This window comes from Haliotis rufescens, unplaced genomic scaffold (assembly GCF_023055435.1).
Source record: "Haliotis rufescens isolate VD_foot unplaced genomic scaffold, xgHalRufe1.0.p SCAF_18, whole genome shotgun sequence".
NCBI lineage: Eukaryota > Metazoa > Mollusca > Gastropoda > Lepetellida > Haliotidae > Haliotis > Haliotis rufescens.
Window position 1 is genome coordinate 734320 of NW_025963868.1, and position 16736 is coordinate 751055.

A 16736-nucleotide genomic window follows, 5' to 3' on the forward strand; every position below is an offset into this window, starting at 1 on the left:
TAATGGATGGCTATACAGTATACCTATGTATAATGCAGGGCTATACAGTATACCTATGTATAATGGAGGGCTATACAGTATACCTGTGTATAATGAAGGGCTATACAGTATACCTATGTATAATGGAGGGCTATACAGTACCTGTGTATAATGGATGGCTATACAGTATACCTGTGTATAATGGAGGGCTATACAGTATACCTATGTATAATGGTGGGCTATACAGTATACCTATGTATAATGCAGGGCTATACAGTATACCTGTGTATAATGCAGGGCTACACAGTATACCTATGTATAATGGAGGGCTATACAATATACCTGTGTATAATGGAGGGCTTTACAGTATACCTATGTATAATAGGGGGCTATACAGTATACCCATGTATAATAGAGGGCTATGCAGTATACCAGATCCAGCATAGCTCACTTTAAGGAATGTGAAGAAATAGACAATGGGTATGGATGTATCAACTATTTTGTGGTAACAGAAGAAGAAAATGGTTTCTAAGGATAGTAGTTTGAAAAATATGTCAAGCCTTAGGCATATTTGGAATATTGAAGTCCCCCTGCAATGTATGTATCAAACATATGTATTAAAAATTCTGAATTCTGGATGTCACTGTGGTAATCAGACTGTCATCAATGTCATCATCATGTCATCGACCCCAATTGCGTTGATTGATGGATTGTTCGGTCCAGACTTGATTATTTACAGACCGCCATCATATAGCTGGAATATTGCTGAGTGTGGCGTTAAATTACAAACCAACAACAACAACAACAACTAAACTGGATATGAACTCTATGGTAAGATGGTGTATGTTTCAGACTTATATATGAGCAGGACGACATCCTCAACAAGATAGAGGAGCTTGTAAAGAACTTTGATGCTGAGCTCCGTCTCCTCCGACACGACAAGTTTGAGCTGGATATTGTCATGAAGAATGCTGATTTGAGGTGAGAATACCTTGTGTTCTTTTGTCATTTCACATGGTTGTGAAGTTGTAGAGTGGTAGTGTGTCCCAGTAGTTAAACAGGGTTACAACAAAACTCAATAGCTCTACTAGCCCTGAAGATAAAAAGCCCTTGTAATGTTAAAACAATGGGAAAATTTGGGGCTTGCGGGCATTAGTTTCAAACTGGCGGTTTCCATTCCAGACAATGCTTATTAACGTACATGTATTTTGATTCAGTCATACAGCCCGTAACAGTAGTTTTGTGTTAAGTTTTAGAGCTTGCATGATTAGAAAACATATTAATAACATAACAATTTGAATATTTCATTTCGTATTATTATGTATTTGTATTGTTATCTATCGTGTAGTTGTCCGGTTTTCGATCATGAACGTTGATACTACTTAATTTCGTTTATCATACTCGTTAATCCAACATAATCATAGGCAACCAACCATGTCGGATTAATGGGACTTGACTGTAGTTTGATCTAAAGCCATGTCACTGCACCCTGGTGTTGACAACGTTTTGTCTATGACAGACAGGTGACGCTGTTCGAGGAGCTGGTCCTCCTAAAGGAGTATGAGAAAAGGGAGGACGTCCTGGCTGCCAAGGTCACTGGCAAACAGCAGGAGAAGCTGGACATGCAGAACAAGGTGTGTCTGATGTCTGGGCTAGACTGTGTGTTCATGTCTGATGTCTGGGCTAGACAGTGGGCTCATGTCTGATGTCTGGGGTAGACTGTGTGTTCATGTCTGATGTCTGGGGTAGACTGTGTGTTCATGTCTGATGTCTGGGGTAGACAGTGTGTTCATGTCTGTCTGGGGTAGACAGTGGGCTCATGTCTGATGTCTGGGGTAGACAGTGTGTTCATGTCTGATGTCTGGGCTAGACAGTGTGTTCATGTCTGATGTCTGGGCTAGACAGTGTGTTCATGTCTGATGTCTGGGGTAGACTGTGTGTTCATGTCTGATGTCTGGGGTAGACTGTGTGTTCATGTCTGATGTCTGGGGTAGACTGTGTGTTCATGTCTGATGTCTGGGGTAGACAGTGGGCTCATGTCTGATGTCTGGGGTAGACAGTGTGTTCATGTCTGATGTCTGGGGTAGACAGTGTGTTCATGTCTGATGTCTGGGGTAGACTGTGTGTTCATGTCTGACGCTTGGGTAGACAGTGTGTTCATGTCTGATGTCTGGGGTAGACAGTGTGTTCATGTCTGATGTCTGGGGAAGACTGTGTTCATGTCTGATATCTGGGGTAGACAGTGTGTTCATGTCTGTCTGGGGTAGACAGTGTGTTCATGTCTGATGTCTGGGGTAGACAGTATGTTCATGTCTGTCTGGGGTAGACAGTGTGTTCACGTCTGTCTAGGGTAGACAGTGGGCTCATGTCTGATGTCTAGACAGTGTGTTCATGTCTGTCTACGGTAGACTGTGTGTTCATGTCTGATGTCTGGGGTAGACAGTGTGTTCATGTCTGTCTAGGGTAGACAATGGGCTCATGTCTGATGTGTGGGGTAGACTGTGTTCATGTCTGATGTCTGGGGTAGACAGTGGGCTATGTCTGATGTCTGGGGTAGACAGTGGGCTCATGTCTGATGTCTGGATAGACAGTGTGTTCATGTCTGATGTCTGGGGTAGACTGTGTGTTCATGTCTGATGTCTGGGGTAGACAGTGGGCTCATGTCTGATGTCTCGGGTAGACAGTGGGCTCATGTCTGATGTCTGGGGTAAGCATATTGCCGTTGATCTCCATGGTTACCATATATCTTATGTTCATCCCCTTCCCCCCTCCTGTTGCCAGATCCTGGAGGTGCAAGGGAAGATGGACGGGAAGAAGAAGGACATTGAGAAGCTGCAGGAGAAGGAGAGAGCTCTCCACGCCACCTTCATCACCTCCCTTGGAGACAACAACAAGTTTGCTGACTACCTCACCAAGGTCTTCAAGAAAAAGATCAAGCGGACAAAAAAGAAGACTGCTGAGGGAGACGGTACACAAATATATCATGCTAAACTATACTTTCTGACAGCATACCCTTGTTGTCATGTTACAGCAGTAAAATGTGTTGTAACCTTGCTGTCCTGATCACAGTGATGGCTTCACCCTTCTTTCACCATTATGTGATATGTAACATGACCGGTTGACCACTGTCTGTGTCTGTGTGTCACCAGTATGTGATATGTAACATGACCGGTTGACCACTGTCTGTGTCTGTGTGTCACCATTATGTGATATGTAACATGACCGGTTGACCACTGTCTGTGTCTGTGTGTCACCTTTATTCGATATGTAACATGACCGGTTGACCACTGTCTGTGTCTGTGTGTCACCATTATGTGATATGTAACATGACCGGTTGACCACTGTCTGTGTCTGTGTCACCAGTATGTGATATGTAACATGACCGGTTGACCACTGTCTGTGTCTGTGTGTCACCAGTATGTGATATGTAACATGACCGGTCGACCACAGTGTGATATGTAACATGACCGGTTGACCACTGTCTGTGTCTGTGTGTCACCAGTATGTGATATGTAACATGACCGGTTGACCACTGTCTGTGTCTGTGTGTCACCAGTATGTGATATGTAACATGACCAGTTGACCACTGTCTGTGTCTGTGTGTCACAAGTATGTGATATGTAACATGACCGGTCGACCACTGTCTGTGTCTGTGTGTCACCAGTATGTGATATGTAACATGACCGGTTGACCACTGTCTGTGTCTGTGTCTGTGTCACCAGTATGTGATATGTAACATGACCGGTCGACCACTGTCTGTGTCTGTGTGTCACCAGTATGTGATATGTAACATGACCGGTTGACCACTGTCTGTGTCTGTGTCTGTGTCACCAGTATGTGATATGTAACATGACCGGTTGACCACTGTCTGTGTCTGTGTGTCACCAGTATGTGATATGTAACATGACTGGTTGACCACTGTCTGTGTCTGTGATTCACCAGTATGTGATATGTAACATGACCGGTTGACCACTGTCTGTGTCTGTGTGTCACCAGTATGTGATATGTAACATGACTGGTTGACCACTGTCTGTGTCTGTGTGTCACCAGTATGTGATATGTAACATGACCGGTTGACCACTGTCTGTGTCTGTGTGTCACCATTATGTGATATGTAACATGACCGGTTGACCACTGTTTGTGTCTGTGTGTCACCAGTATGTGATATGTAACATGACCGGTTGACCACTGTCTGTGTCTGTGTGTCACCAGTATGTGATATGTAACATGACCGGTTGACCACTGTCTGTGTCTGTGTGTCACCATTATGTGATATGTAACATGACCGGTTGACCACTGTCTGTGTCTGTGTGTCACCAGTATGTGATATGTAACATGACCGGTTGACCACTATCTGTGTCTGTGTCTGTGTCACCAGTATGTGATATGTAACATGACCGGTTGACCACTGTCTGTGTCTGTGTGTCACCAGTATGTGATATGTAACATGACCGGTTGACCACTGTCTGTGTCTGTGTGTCACCATTATGTGATATGTAACATGACCGGTTGACCACTGTCTGTGTCTGTGTGTCACGAGTGTGCTCTGTGTCTGTGTCTCACCGGTATGCTCTGTGTCTGTGTGTCACCAGTATGCATCTGTGTCTGTGTGTCACGAGTATGCATCTGTGTCTGTGTGTCACGAGTGTGCTCTGTGTCTGTGTCTCACCGGTATGCTCTGTGTCTGTGTGTCACCAGTATGCATCTGTGTCTGTGTGTCACCAGTATAATCTGTGTCTGTGTGTCACCAGTATAATCTGTGTCTGTGTGTCACCAGTATGCATCTGTGTCTGTGTGTCACCAGTATGCATCTGTGTCTGTGTGTCACCAGCATGCATCTGTATCCGTGTGTCACCAGTATGCATCTGTGTCTGTGTCTGTGTCTTATCAGTATAATCTGTGTCTGTGTGTCACCAGTATGCATCTGTGTCTGTGTGTCACCAGTATGCATCTGTGTCTTTGTGTCACCAGTATGCATCTGTGTCTGTGTGTCACCAGCATGCATCTGTATCCGTGTGTCACCAGCATGCATCTGTATCCGTGTGTCACCAGTATGCATCTGTGTCTGTGTGTCACCAGTATGCATCTGTGTCTTTGTGTCACCAGTATGCATCTGTGTCTGTGTGTCACCAGCATGCATCTGTGTCTGTGTGTCACCAGTATGCATCTGTGTCTGTGTCTGTGTGTCACCAGTATGCATCTGTGTCCGTGTGTCACCAGTATGCATCTGTGTCTGTGTGTCACCAGTATGCATCTGTGTCTGTGTGTCACCAGTATGCATCTGTGTCTGTGTGTCACCAGCATGCATCTGTGTCTGTGTGTCACCAGTATGCATCTGTGTCTGTGTCTGTGTCTGTGTGTCACCAGTATGCATCTGTGTCTGTGTGTCACCAGCATGCATCTGTATCCGTGTGTCACCAGTATGCATCTGTGTCTGTGTGTCACCAGTATGCATCTGTGTCTGTGTCTGTGTGTCACCAGTATGCATCTGTGTCTGTGTGTCACCAGCATGCATCTGTGTCTGTATCCGTGTGTCACCAGTATGCATCTGTGTCTGTGTCTGTGTGTCACCAGTATGCATCTGTGTCTGTGTCTGTGTGTCACCAGTATGCATCTGTGTCTGTGTCTGTGTGTCACCAGCATGCATCTGTGTCTGTGTGTCACCAGTATGCATCTGTATCCGTGTGTCACCAGTATGCATCTGTGTCTGTGTGTCACCAGTATGCATCTGTATCCGTGTGTCACCAGTATGCATCTGTATCCATGTGTCACCAGTATGCATCTGTGTCTGTGTGTCACCAGTATGCATCTGTGTCTGTGTGTCACCAGCATACATCTGTGTCTGTGTGTCACCAGCATGCATCTGTGTCTGTATCCGTGTGTCACCAGTATGCATCTGTGTCTGTGTCTGTGTGTCACCAGCATACATCTGTGTCTGTGTCACCAGCATACATCTGTGTCTGTGTGTCACCAGCATGCATCTGTGTCTGTATCCGTGTGTCACCAGTATGCATCTGTGTCTGTGTCTGTGTGTCACCAGCATACATCTGTGTCTGTGTGTCACCAGCATACATCTGTGTCTGTGTGTCACCAGCATACATCTGTGTCTGTGTGTCACCAGTATGCATCTGTGTCTGTGTGTCACCAGCATGCATCTGTGTCTGTGTCTGTGTGTCACCAGCATGCATCTGTGTCTGTATCCGTGTGTCACCAGTATGCATCTGTGTCTGTGTCTGTGTGTCACCAGTATGCATCTGTGTCTGTGTGTCACCAGCATGCATCTGTGTCTGTGTGTCACCAGCATGCATCTGTGTCTGTGTGTCACCAGTATAATCTGTGTCTTTGTGTCACCAGTATGCATCTGTGTCTGTGTGTCACCAGTATAATCTGTGTCTGTGTGTCACCAGTATAATCTGTGTCTGTGTGTCACCAGTATGCATCTGTGTCTGTGTGTCACCAGTATGCATCTGTATCCGTGTGTCACCAGTATGCATCTGTGTTTGTGTGTCACCAGCATGCATCTGTGTCTGTGTCTGTGTGTCACCAGCATGCATCTGTGTCTGTATCCGTGTGTCACCAGTATGCATCTGTGTCTGTGTCTGTGTGTCACCAGCATACATCTGTGTCTGTGTGTCACCAGCATGCATCTGTATCCGTGTGTCACCAGTATGCATCTGTGTCTGTGTGTCACCAGCATGCATCTGTGTCTGTGTGTCACCAGTATGCATCTGTGTCTGTGTGTCACCAGTATGCATCTGTGTCTTTGTGTCACCAGTATGCATCTGTGTCTGTGTGTCACCAGCATGCATCTGTGTCTGTGTGTCACCAGCATGCATCTGTATCCGTGTGTCACCAGTATGCATCTGTGTCTGTGTCTGTGTCTTACCAGTATAATCTGTGTCTGTGTGTCACCAGTATAATCTATGTCTCTCTCTAAGTAGTATGCAACTGTGTCTAGGTTCTGATGAGGACAGCGACGAGGACTCTGATGATGAGTCAGACTGGGAGGAGTCGGATGAGGAGTCCGACGAGGAAGCCGGGGGATTTGACCTGGACGTGTGTCCTCCTGGCTGTGACCAGGTCAGTACCACTGTAAAATGTCTGATGATTAATAGACACACCTTCACATACTCACATACCAGTGTTCCACTGCTCGCCTTCTTGGTAAACATGGCTGCTTTATGCTAAAATAGACCCTCAAAAACCTATGCTTGTCTTAAGAGGCAACCAACTTAGCTGATCAGTGTTAGTGACTTGGTGGATTGTTGGTCATCAACCCTGTGACTAGGTGTGGGACAGTGCACTGCTTTATCTGGTCCTCGAATATATCTGTATGGCTTACCGTGTGTCATCAACCCTGTGACTAGGTGTGGGACAGTGCATTGCTTTATCTGGTCCTCGAATATATCTGTATGGTTTACCGTGTGTCATCGACCCTGTGACTAAGTGTGGGACAGTGCATTGCTTTATCTGGTCCTCGAATATATCTGTATGGTTTACCGTGTGTCATCAACCCTGTGACTAGGTGTGGGACAGTGCATTGCTTTATCTGGTCCTCGAATATATCTGTATGGTTTACCGTGTGTCATCGACCCTGTGACTAGGTGTGGGACAGTGCATTGCTTTATCTGGTCCTCGAATATATCTGTATGGTTTACCGTGTGTCATCAACCCTGTAACTAGGTGTGGGACAGTGCATTGCTTTATCTGGTCCTCGAATATATCTGTATGGTTTACCGTGTGTCATCGACCCTGTGACTAGGTGTGGGACAGTGCATTGCTTTATCTGGTCCTCGAATATATCTGTATGGTTTACCGTGTGTCATCGACCCTGCAAGTAGGCATAGGACATTGGTTTAGGCACTGGTTCATCTGGTCCTGGATAATATCCGTATGGTTTACTGTATGTCATCGACCCTGCAAGTAGGCGTAGGACATTTGTTGAGGCACTGCTTCATCTGGTCCTGGATTATATCTGTATGGTTTACCCTGTGTTGTAGACCATGCAAGTAGGCGTAGGACATTGGTTTAGGCACTGCTTCATCTGGTCCTTGATTATATCTGTATGGCTTACCGTGTGTTATAGACCCTGCAAGTAGGCGTAGGACATTGGTTTAGGCACTGGTACATCTGGTCCTGGATTATATCTGTATGGCTTACCGTGTGTTGTAAACCCTGCAAGTAGGCGTAGGACATTGGTTTAGGCACTGGTTCATCTGGTCCTGGATTATATCTGTATGGTTGAACAATGTGTCATCGACCCTGCAAGTAGGCGTAGGACATTTGTTTAGGCACTGCTTCATCTGGTCCTGGATTATATCTGTATTGCTTACCGTATGTCATCGACCCTGCAAGTAGGCGTAGGACATTTGTTTAGGCACTGGTTCATCTGGTCCTGGATTATATCTGTATGGCTTACCGTGTGTTATAGACCCTGCAAAGGACATTGGTTTAGGCACTGGTTCATCTGGTCCTGGATTATATCTGTATGGCTTACCGTGTGTTATAGACCCTGCAAGTAGGCGTAGGACATTGGTTTAGGCACTGGTTCATCTGGTCCTGGATTATATCTGTATGGTTTACCCTGTGTTGTAGACCCTGCAAGTAGGCGTAGGACATTGGTTTAAGCACTGCTTCATCTGGTCCTGGATTATATCTGTATGGCTTACCGTGTGTTATAGACCCTGCAAAGGACATTGGTTTAGGCACTGGTTCATCTGGACCTGGATTATATCTGTATGGCTTACCGTGTGTTATAGACCCTGCAAGTAGGCGTAGGACATTGGTTTAGGCACTGCTTCATCTGGTCCTGGATTATATCTGTATGGCTTACCGTGTGTTATAGACCCTGTACGACAACACATGCCAGCTTCGGGAGAAGAGGCTGGACTTGGAGGAAGCCCTGGCTGAGGAGAGGAAGAACCAGGACACCATGAAGAAGGAGCTGGAGGGACTCAGCAAGAAGGCCAGAGTCATCGACGGGGCTCTCAAGACAGCACAGAATGATCTCGAGGCCTTCCAGGTAGGGAGATTATGTAGTCAGACACCTTACAGTCTTCTGACCCTAACTTGGTATAGTTTTCACCAGAATTTAGTAATTACTGTATGTCTAACTGTTCTTTGACCATATATGACAGGTCTCTGATTGTGTCAGATTGTTCTCTGACATCATCTGATTGTTCTCTGACTGCATCTGATTGTTCTCTGACCTCATCTGATTGTTCTCTGACTATCTGATTGTCCTCTGACATCATCTGATTGTTCTCTAACTGTTCTGACTGCATGTTATTGTTCTCAGACAGTCTGATTGTTCTCTGACTGCATCTGATTGTTCTCTGACTGCATCTGATTGTTCTCTGACTTCATCTGATTGTCCTCTGGCTGCATCTGATTGTTTTCTGACTATATCTCGCATTCTCTGACCATGATGTATCGGACTGTTCTCAACTATATCTGACTTCATATTTGACTAACCTCTGTATAAAGGACTTCATTTCTGACTGTATATTTGACTTTATATTTCACTGTCCTCTGGAAATATGGCTGTTATCTGACTTTATTTCTGACTATATTTGACTATATATTTGACTGTCCTCTGTAAATATGGCTGTTATCTGACTGTATTCCTGACTGTATATTTGACTATATATTTGACTGTCCTCTGTATATATGGCTGTTATCTGACTTTATTTCTGACTGTATATTTGACTATATATTTGACTGTCCTCTGTATATATGGCTGTTATCCGACTTTATTTCTGACTATATATTTGACTGTCCTCTGTATATATGGCTGTTATCTGACTTTATATCTGATCATGACTGTATATTTGACTATATATTTGACTGTCCTCTATATATATGGCTGTTATCTGACTATTTCTAACTGTATATTTGACTGTCCTCTGTATATCTGACTGTCCTCTGTATACGTGACCGTGTGTATGACTATCATCTGACTTTATATCTGACTGTCTTCCGACTCTGTTGCCAGCTTGAGAAGCAGCAGAAGCTGAACGAGCTGAACGTGGTGGTGACGCTGAAGCTGAACCAGATTCAGTACATGCTGAACAACGTGCTGCCCCAGGACCTGAGCCAGACCCTGGTGTTTGAGTCCAACGGCGTCGTGCGCCTGCAGCAGCGCATCAAGGAGCTGGAGCACGAGAAGTTCCTGCAGAAGAAACAGATGAAGTCAGTGTCCACTCCTTATATACTGATGGAAAGAAATAAGGGAACACATACAACTGAAAGCATTCATTAGTGCAGATACGTCTTATATACCCTGAAGATGACTGTTTGACAATTTGGTGACATTTTAAATACAAATTTTACATATCTTCATGTGAACTGTCTATATTGAACCAAGATGTCATTTACTTTTTCAATACGTTTATGTGTTTCAGTATGTTTCCATCAGTATATATATCATGAACAGTATATGTAAAACTTTTTTTGATGCATTATTATAAAGTGATAATGCCTTGGGTGGGAATTGTTTGATAGGCATTACTTAGAAGTTGACGGATGACAAAATAGGCACAATTTATGGATAACAACTTCTTGTCAAGCAGCAGTATAAGGATCTATACCGAAATGTCGCCTTTACAATGTTAAAGAAGTTTGTTATCCATAAATTGTGTCTACTTTGTAATGCTTTTGGAGTTATAGAGTAGGTGGAGTGAACAGAAAATGTATTGTTTACAATTCCCATGGACAGAAGTCCTCCACTGTTGTATTGCAGAACGTTTACTAGACATTGTGTAATATGATATTGTAATCCCTTGCCCTCCTGCTGCTGAGTCACTTGTGGGGAGGTCGGGTAGCCTAGTGGTTAAAGCGTTTGCTCGTCACGCTGAAGACCCAGGTTTGATTCCCGACATGGGTACAATGTGTGAAGCCCATTTCTGGTGTCCCCCGCCGTGATATTGCTGGAATATTTCTAAAAGCGGCGTAAAACCATACTCACTCACTCACTCACTGAGTCACTTGTAATGACTATAACATTGTCAGGGTTGTTGAAGTAGTAGTATAGCAACATGTCCTGTGTCTCAGGGAGTCCCGCCTGAGTCACTTGTAATAACTATAACATTGTCAGGGTTGTTGAAGTAGTAGTATAGCATCATGTCCTGTGTCTCAGGGAGTCCCGCCTGAGTCACTTGTAATGACTATAAATTGTCAGGGTTGTTGAAGTAGTAGTATAGCATCATGTCCTGTGTCTCAGGGAGTCCCGCCTGAGTCACTTGTAATGACTATAACATTGTCAGGGTTGTTGAAGTAGTAGTATAGCATCATGTCCTGTGTCTCAGGGAGTCCCGCCTGAGTCACTTGTAATGACTATAACATTGTCAGGGTTGTTGAAGTAGTAGTAAAGCATCATGTCCTGTGTCTCAGGGAGTCCCGCCTGAGTCACTTGTAATGACTATAACATTGTCAGGGTTGTTGAAGTAGTAGTATAGCGTGATGTCCTGTGTCTCAGGGAGTCCCGTCGGAAGCATGTGCAGCTCATCAAGGACCGCAAGGTGTTTGAGCAGAAGATCGTGGAGATGGACGAGACATGCAACCAGATGATGGTCAGCAAGTTCGGCCGCATCGTGGACCTGGAGAAGCTGGAGACGGTGACAGTGAACCGCAGCATCGAGGAGCTGAAGGAGAAGTGCCACATCACCGAGATACAGTGTGCTGAGGAGCTGTGTCAATGGGATGTGAGTAGTACAGGAGATCTAGGGGGGTCCTGATGGCTTAAATCCCTTCCCTGCCCCACCCACAGAGCAGCTGTAGCACTGGCATGTGAGTAGTACAGGAGATCTAGGGGGGTCCTGATGGCTTGAATCCCTTCCCTGCCCCACCCACAGAGCAGCTGTAGCACTGGCATGTGAGTAGTCCAGGAGATCTAGGGGGGTCCTGATGGCTTAAATCCCTTCCCTGCCCCACCCACAGAGCAGCTGTCTCACTGGGATGTGAGTAGTTCAGGAGATCTAGGGGGGGTCCTGATGGCTTAAATCCCTTCCCTGCCCCACCCACAGAGCAGCTGTCTCACTGGGATGTGAGTAGTCCAGGAGATCTAGGGGGGTCCTGATGGCTTAAATCCCTTCCCTGCCCCACCCACAGAGCAGCTGTCTCACTGGCATGTGAGTAGTCCAGGAGATCTAGGGGGGTCCTGATGGCTTGAATCCCTTCCCTGCCCCACCCACAGAGCAGCTGTCTCATTGGCATGTGAGTAGTCCAGGAGATCTAGGGGGGTCCTGATGGCTTGAATCCCTTCCCTGCCCCACCCACAGAGCAGCTGTCTCATTGGCATGTGAGTAGTCCAGGAGATCTAGGGGGGTCCTGATGGCTTAAATCCCTTCCCTGCCCCACCCACAGAGCAGCTGTCTCACTGGGATGTGAGTAGTCCAGGAGATCTAGGGGGGTCCTGATGGCTTAAATCCCTTCCCTGCCCCACCCACAGAGCAGCTGTCTCACTGGCATGTGAGTAGTCCAGGAGATCTAGGGGGGTCCTGATGGCTTGAATCCCTTCCCTGCCCCACCCACAGAGCAGCTGTCTCATTGGCATGTGAGTAGTCCAGGAGATCTAGGGGGGTCCTGATGGCTTAAACCCCTTCCCTGCCCCACCCACAGAGCAGCTGTCTCACTGGGATGTGAGTAGTCCAGGCGATCTAGGGGTGTCCTGATGGCTTGTATCCCTTCCCTGCCCCACCCACACTGTCCACAGCTGTCGCACTGGGATATAGGTTTCAGGGGATTCAGGGAGGTCCCTTCCCAATCCCTTCTTTAGAAAATGGCATGGACCCAAATAAGAGGAACCAAAAAAATATCTTGAAAATAATAAACATATATATCCTCGTCTCATTGTCTCTGAACCTCTCAAATTCAATTCAAAAACATTTCCAATCAAGGGGTTTTTTGTGGAATTTATATGGAATTTAAATTTTCATTTCCTTTGCAAATTTGTCACTGAATAACCAATGAAATCCACCTTCAGAAACTGATAGCTGAGAAGCGCAGCCGAATCACAGACTTGATCCGAGACAACACAAACCGCCTGGAACAGCTGAACATGCTGATGATGGAGAAGAAGGACTTAGAGGCATCACTGGACTCTCGCCAGAAGAACCTGGTAAGCTGTTGCCTCCCTTGTTCACTGCCTCCATCACTCATATTCTACATTGGCTTTCGTGGTTTATGCTGACACACTGAAATGTTTATTTGCGACAGATACATTTTTCTAGAATTTAATTGCCCATAATTAAGAATGCATATAACACAGGAGTGCGTATTATATGCGAATAAATAAGTCTTGTGTATATGGAGCTGTCGGAAGGAGTGCTAATTGGGATTGTTCACTAGCCAATATATTAGCAAATATCGCCGTGGGCGCTTATTAGAGCGGGGCGCTTATTACGTCGAATACGGTAGATGTAATTATATGTTTTTTTTCATACCAAGGTTTGGTTAATCCTCCCAGCTTAACATGATCTCCTTTTATCGTTTTATTCAGCATTGAACAGATCAAATATTAAGTGTTTGATAGGCATTTAGAAGTTGGAAGAACATGAATACATAACACTTTTTATAGATGGAAACTTTTATTCTTTGTCATGACGTTTCTGTCACATCTTCCTCCTTCATCAGGTGAATGCTCTCAGTTAAGGAGCAAGAAGAAGCTCTGAAATATCCTGATAAAGAATGATAGCAGTTGCTATCCATTGAAAGTGTTATGTATTCATGTCAAATATGCATACTGATTCAGAAAATACTTGTTATGATTACTGTGTTTAAGAATTGTATATTTGTATTTATGGAGGTATTGCATACTTTGTAAAATGGCATATCTGGTTTTTATGGTTATAGCTTCATAAATGCAAACAAAAAATATTGGAGTCAATTCTAATAAATAGATACATCAATAATAACAACTTAAACAAACTGCTTATTTAATCATTAACACAAAACTGTAGACAACAATACTAAATTAGCGACATTCAGGGCAATATTGCAACACAGTAGTACGTTAGTGGGCATAATCTATTTCTTTTTGGGGGGGGTTTGGGGTGGGTTTGGGGGGTATGGAAACCTTAATGCAATTAACATTGCTTGTTAGCCCATCAAGTGCCACGGTGTCCCTCGAATTTATTTTTAATAGATAAATGCAGAAAATATGAAGTTGTGGTGACACTTCCCTGTATGAGGTTGTCTTTGTCGCAGGGTGAGGAGTACACTGGCCAGCGCAAGGCGGACCTCAACGAGAAGCAGCGCCTCATCCAGCTGGTGCAGCTGCAGGCCCAGGAGATCGACGCCCTCAAGGAGGAGATCATGCTGCTGTCCAGGAAAGGAGGTCACATCCTGCCCCCGGCCCAGCCTCCTCTCCCTCAGAGCCCCCCCAACCTACACAGCATCAACCACTGACACCACCCTACTCCACCATCAGCAGCCACAAGCAAGGCCACATCCTTGAAACATCCTCCTCTTGTTGTCTTGGGAACCTGATCTTCTGACATATCTTTAAATATTCATCTGAATGTTGAGGGTTTTACAATTCTCATCTGTTGTTTAAAGACCAGGTCCCTGTTCCTCAAAGCGATCTTAGCGCTACGATGATCGTAAGCCTTTGTTAAAGTATGGGACTTACGATCACCTTAGCGCTAAGATCACTTTGAGGAATGGGACCCTGGAAAAGGTCTTGAGATCAGGGTCCTGTTCCACAAAGCGATCTAAGCAGTATGACTGTCTTAAGTCTATGTTAAAGTATGGGAGTTACGATCATCTTAGTGCTAAGATTGCTTGTGTAGCAGAGCCCAGATCTGTTCAGAGATCTTAGGATTCATTTTCATGTTCAATGTTCGTCATTTGCAAAAGTTATGTGGAAATTAACTTTTATGGAAATGTCTTTAACCAAATCCAACATACATCACAAATAGCATTGGTTCATATTTCTAATAAGTTTTGTCTATAGAAACTGGAAGACAGGAGAAGTACCAACTCTAAACTAAGCAAGCGGTTGAGACATCACAACAAAGTGTGACTCACTCATCACTGTGTACACAAGTCAGCCAAAACTAACAGTATTATATTGCACTGGACACTTGCTGTTTCAACAGCATCACATCTTGTGTATTGAGTAGAAGCAGTACACTGTGCGTGAGGCTTGTCTCTGTGCTTGCTGCGTCATCTGTTTACTCTGGGAGGTACATACCACTGATAAATAGCATCTGGTACGGGCACAGTGACAGTGTTTTATTTTGTATTGACTTCATATTGCCTTATCAGAATTGTTGGCATACTGAAACTTGTTTTTTAAAATTATTTATCAATTGCAAAGCTTTATTGTTGAAGTTTTAATTCCATTTTTATTTTCATTCCGTCCAAGAAATTATATAGCTGGGCTGTATGTATGCATCTGTGATCCCTTAGTTACACGTTTTTTGTAACCTGTATCAAACTGTTATGTAATTGTGAATATTATTATGAAATAAATTATATATAATAGATCATGCCTTTTGTGATGTAGAGAGTGTATGCTGTATACAGTTAACTAATACGTCACAGATACTGGTATACTACAGCTATATCAGAGTTATAATACAGCTATATGGAATATAAGCGACAAAACCCTTTCGGTATTCTTAAGGGACCGTACGCGTGAAGATGCGGGGTTGATGCATGTCATTGGTCCCAATTGCGTGGATCGATGTTCATGATGTCACTCACTGGATTGTCTGGTCCAGATTATTTACAGACTGCCGTCATATAGCTGGAATATTGCTATGTGCAGCGTAAAACAACCAACCAACCAACCAACTAATCCTAAAATGGGAAAAACTATTTCCATTTGTGTGTTTAGCCTCCACATCCGGTCATCGAAGCCGGTGCAGCATTAAACAACAAACCAAACCAAAAATCATAAGGGACCGACCATTTGATATTCTGGTTGGCCTGGAATTTTCTGTTGAGAATAGGTAATTTTTTAGTTTGAGTTTACGCCGCTTTTAGCAATATCCCAGCAATATCATACCAGCAATGGGCTTCACACATTTTACCCATGTCGGGAATTGAACCCGGGTCTTGGTTGTGACGATATATTTTGAATGTAAGGCCACATCACCATCTGGGTTAAAAGAGAAGGTGCTGTATACTACTCACGTGCACAGCAGTTATCGGCTGTTGGGGTTTAAGAGTGAAGCTGCTGTGTACTACACGCCTGCATAGCAGTTATCGGCTGTTGGGTTTTAAGAGTGAAGCTGCTGTGTACTACACGCCTGCACAGCAGTTATCGGCTGTTGGGGTTTAAGAGTGAAGCTGCTGAGTACTACACGCCTGCACAGCAGTTATCAGCTGTTGGGGTTTAAGAGTGAAGCTGCTGTGTACTACACGCCTGCATAGCAGTTATCGGCTGTTGGGGTTTAAGAGTGAAGCTGCTGAGTACTACACGCCTGCACAACAGTTATCAGCTGTTGGGGTTTAAGAGTGAAGCTGCTGTGTACTACACGCCTGCATAGCAGTTATCGGCTGTTGGGGTTTAAGAGTGAAGCTGCTGTGTACTACACGCCTGCACAACAATATTATTTATACAGTTAAAAATACGGTCTATAAGGCCACCAGTATCCAAAGCTCCAACACAGAGGAACATGAAGATAATCACCTATCTGGGTTTAAGAGTTAAGACGGTGTATAATACAGAGGAACACAACGATTATCACCTATCTGGTTTTAAGAGTTAAGATGGTGTATAACAGAGAGGAACACAACGAGTATCGCCG

At 44.6% G+C, this 16736-nt stretch overlaps 1 protein-coding gene across 4 annotated transcripts in view; it reads left to right on the forward strand.

Moving 5' to 3' along the window:
• The window catches only part of LOC124148380 (cilia- and flagella-associated protein 44-like), a 67271-nt gene extending 51806 nt beyond the window's left edge, over window positions 1-15465 (forward strand). For all 4 annotated transcript variants that reach the window (XM_048398090.1, XM_048398089.1, XM_048398087.1 and 1 more), the window contains 9 exons: window positions 832-960; window positions 1499-1613; window positions 2761-2947; window positions 6938-7059; window positions 8825-9001; window positions 9974-10170; window positions 11456-11681; window positions 12962-13096; window positions 14185-15465. In XM_048398090.1, coding sequence (XP_048254047.1) covers window positions 832-960; window positions 1499-1613; window positions 2761-2947; window positions 6938-7059; window positions 8825-9001; window positions 9974-10170; window positions 11456-11681; window positions 12962-13096; window positions 14185-14385 — 1489 coding nt within the window. In that variant the 3' untranslated portion in view covers window positions 14386-15465. The remainder of the gene's footprint in view (window positions 1-831; window positions 961-1498; window positions 1614-2760; window positions 2948-6937; window positions 7060-8824; window positions 9002-9973; window positions 10171-11455; window positions 11682-12961; window positions 13097-14184) is intronic.
• The last annotated feature ends 1271 nt before the right edge of the window (window positions 15466-16736 follow it).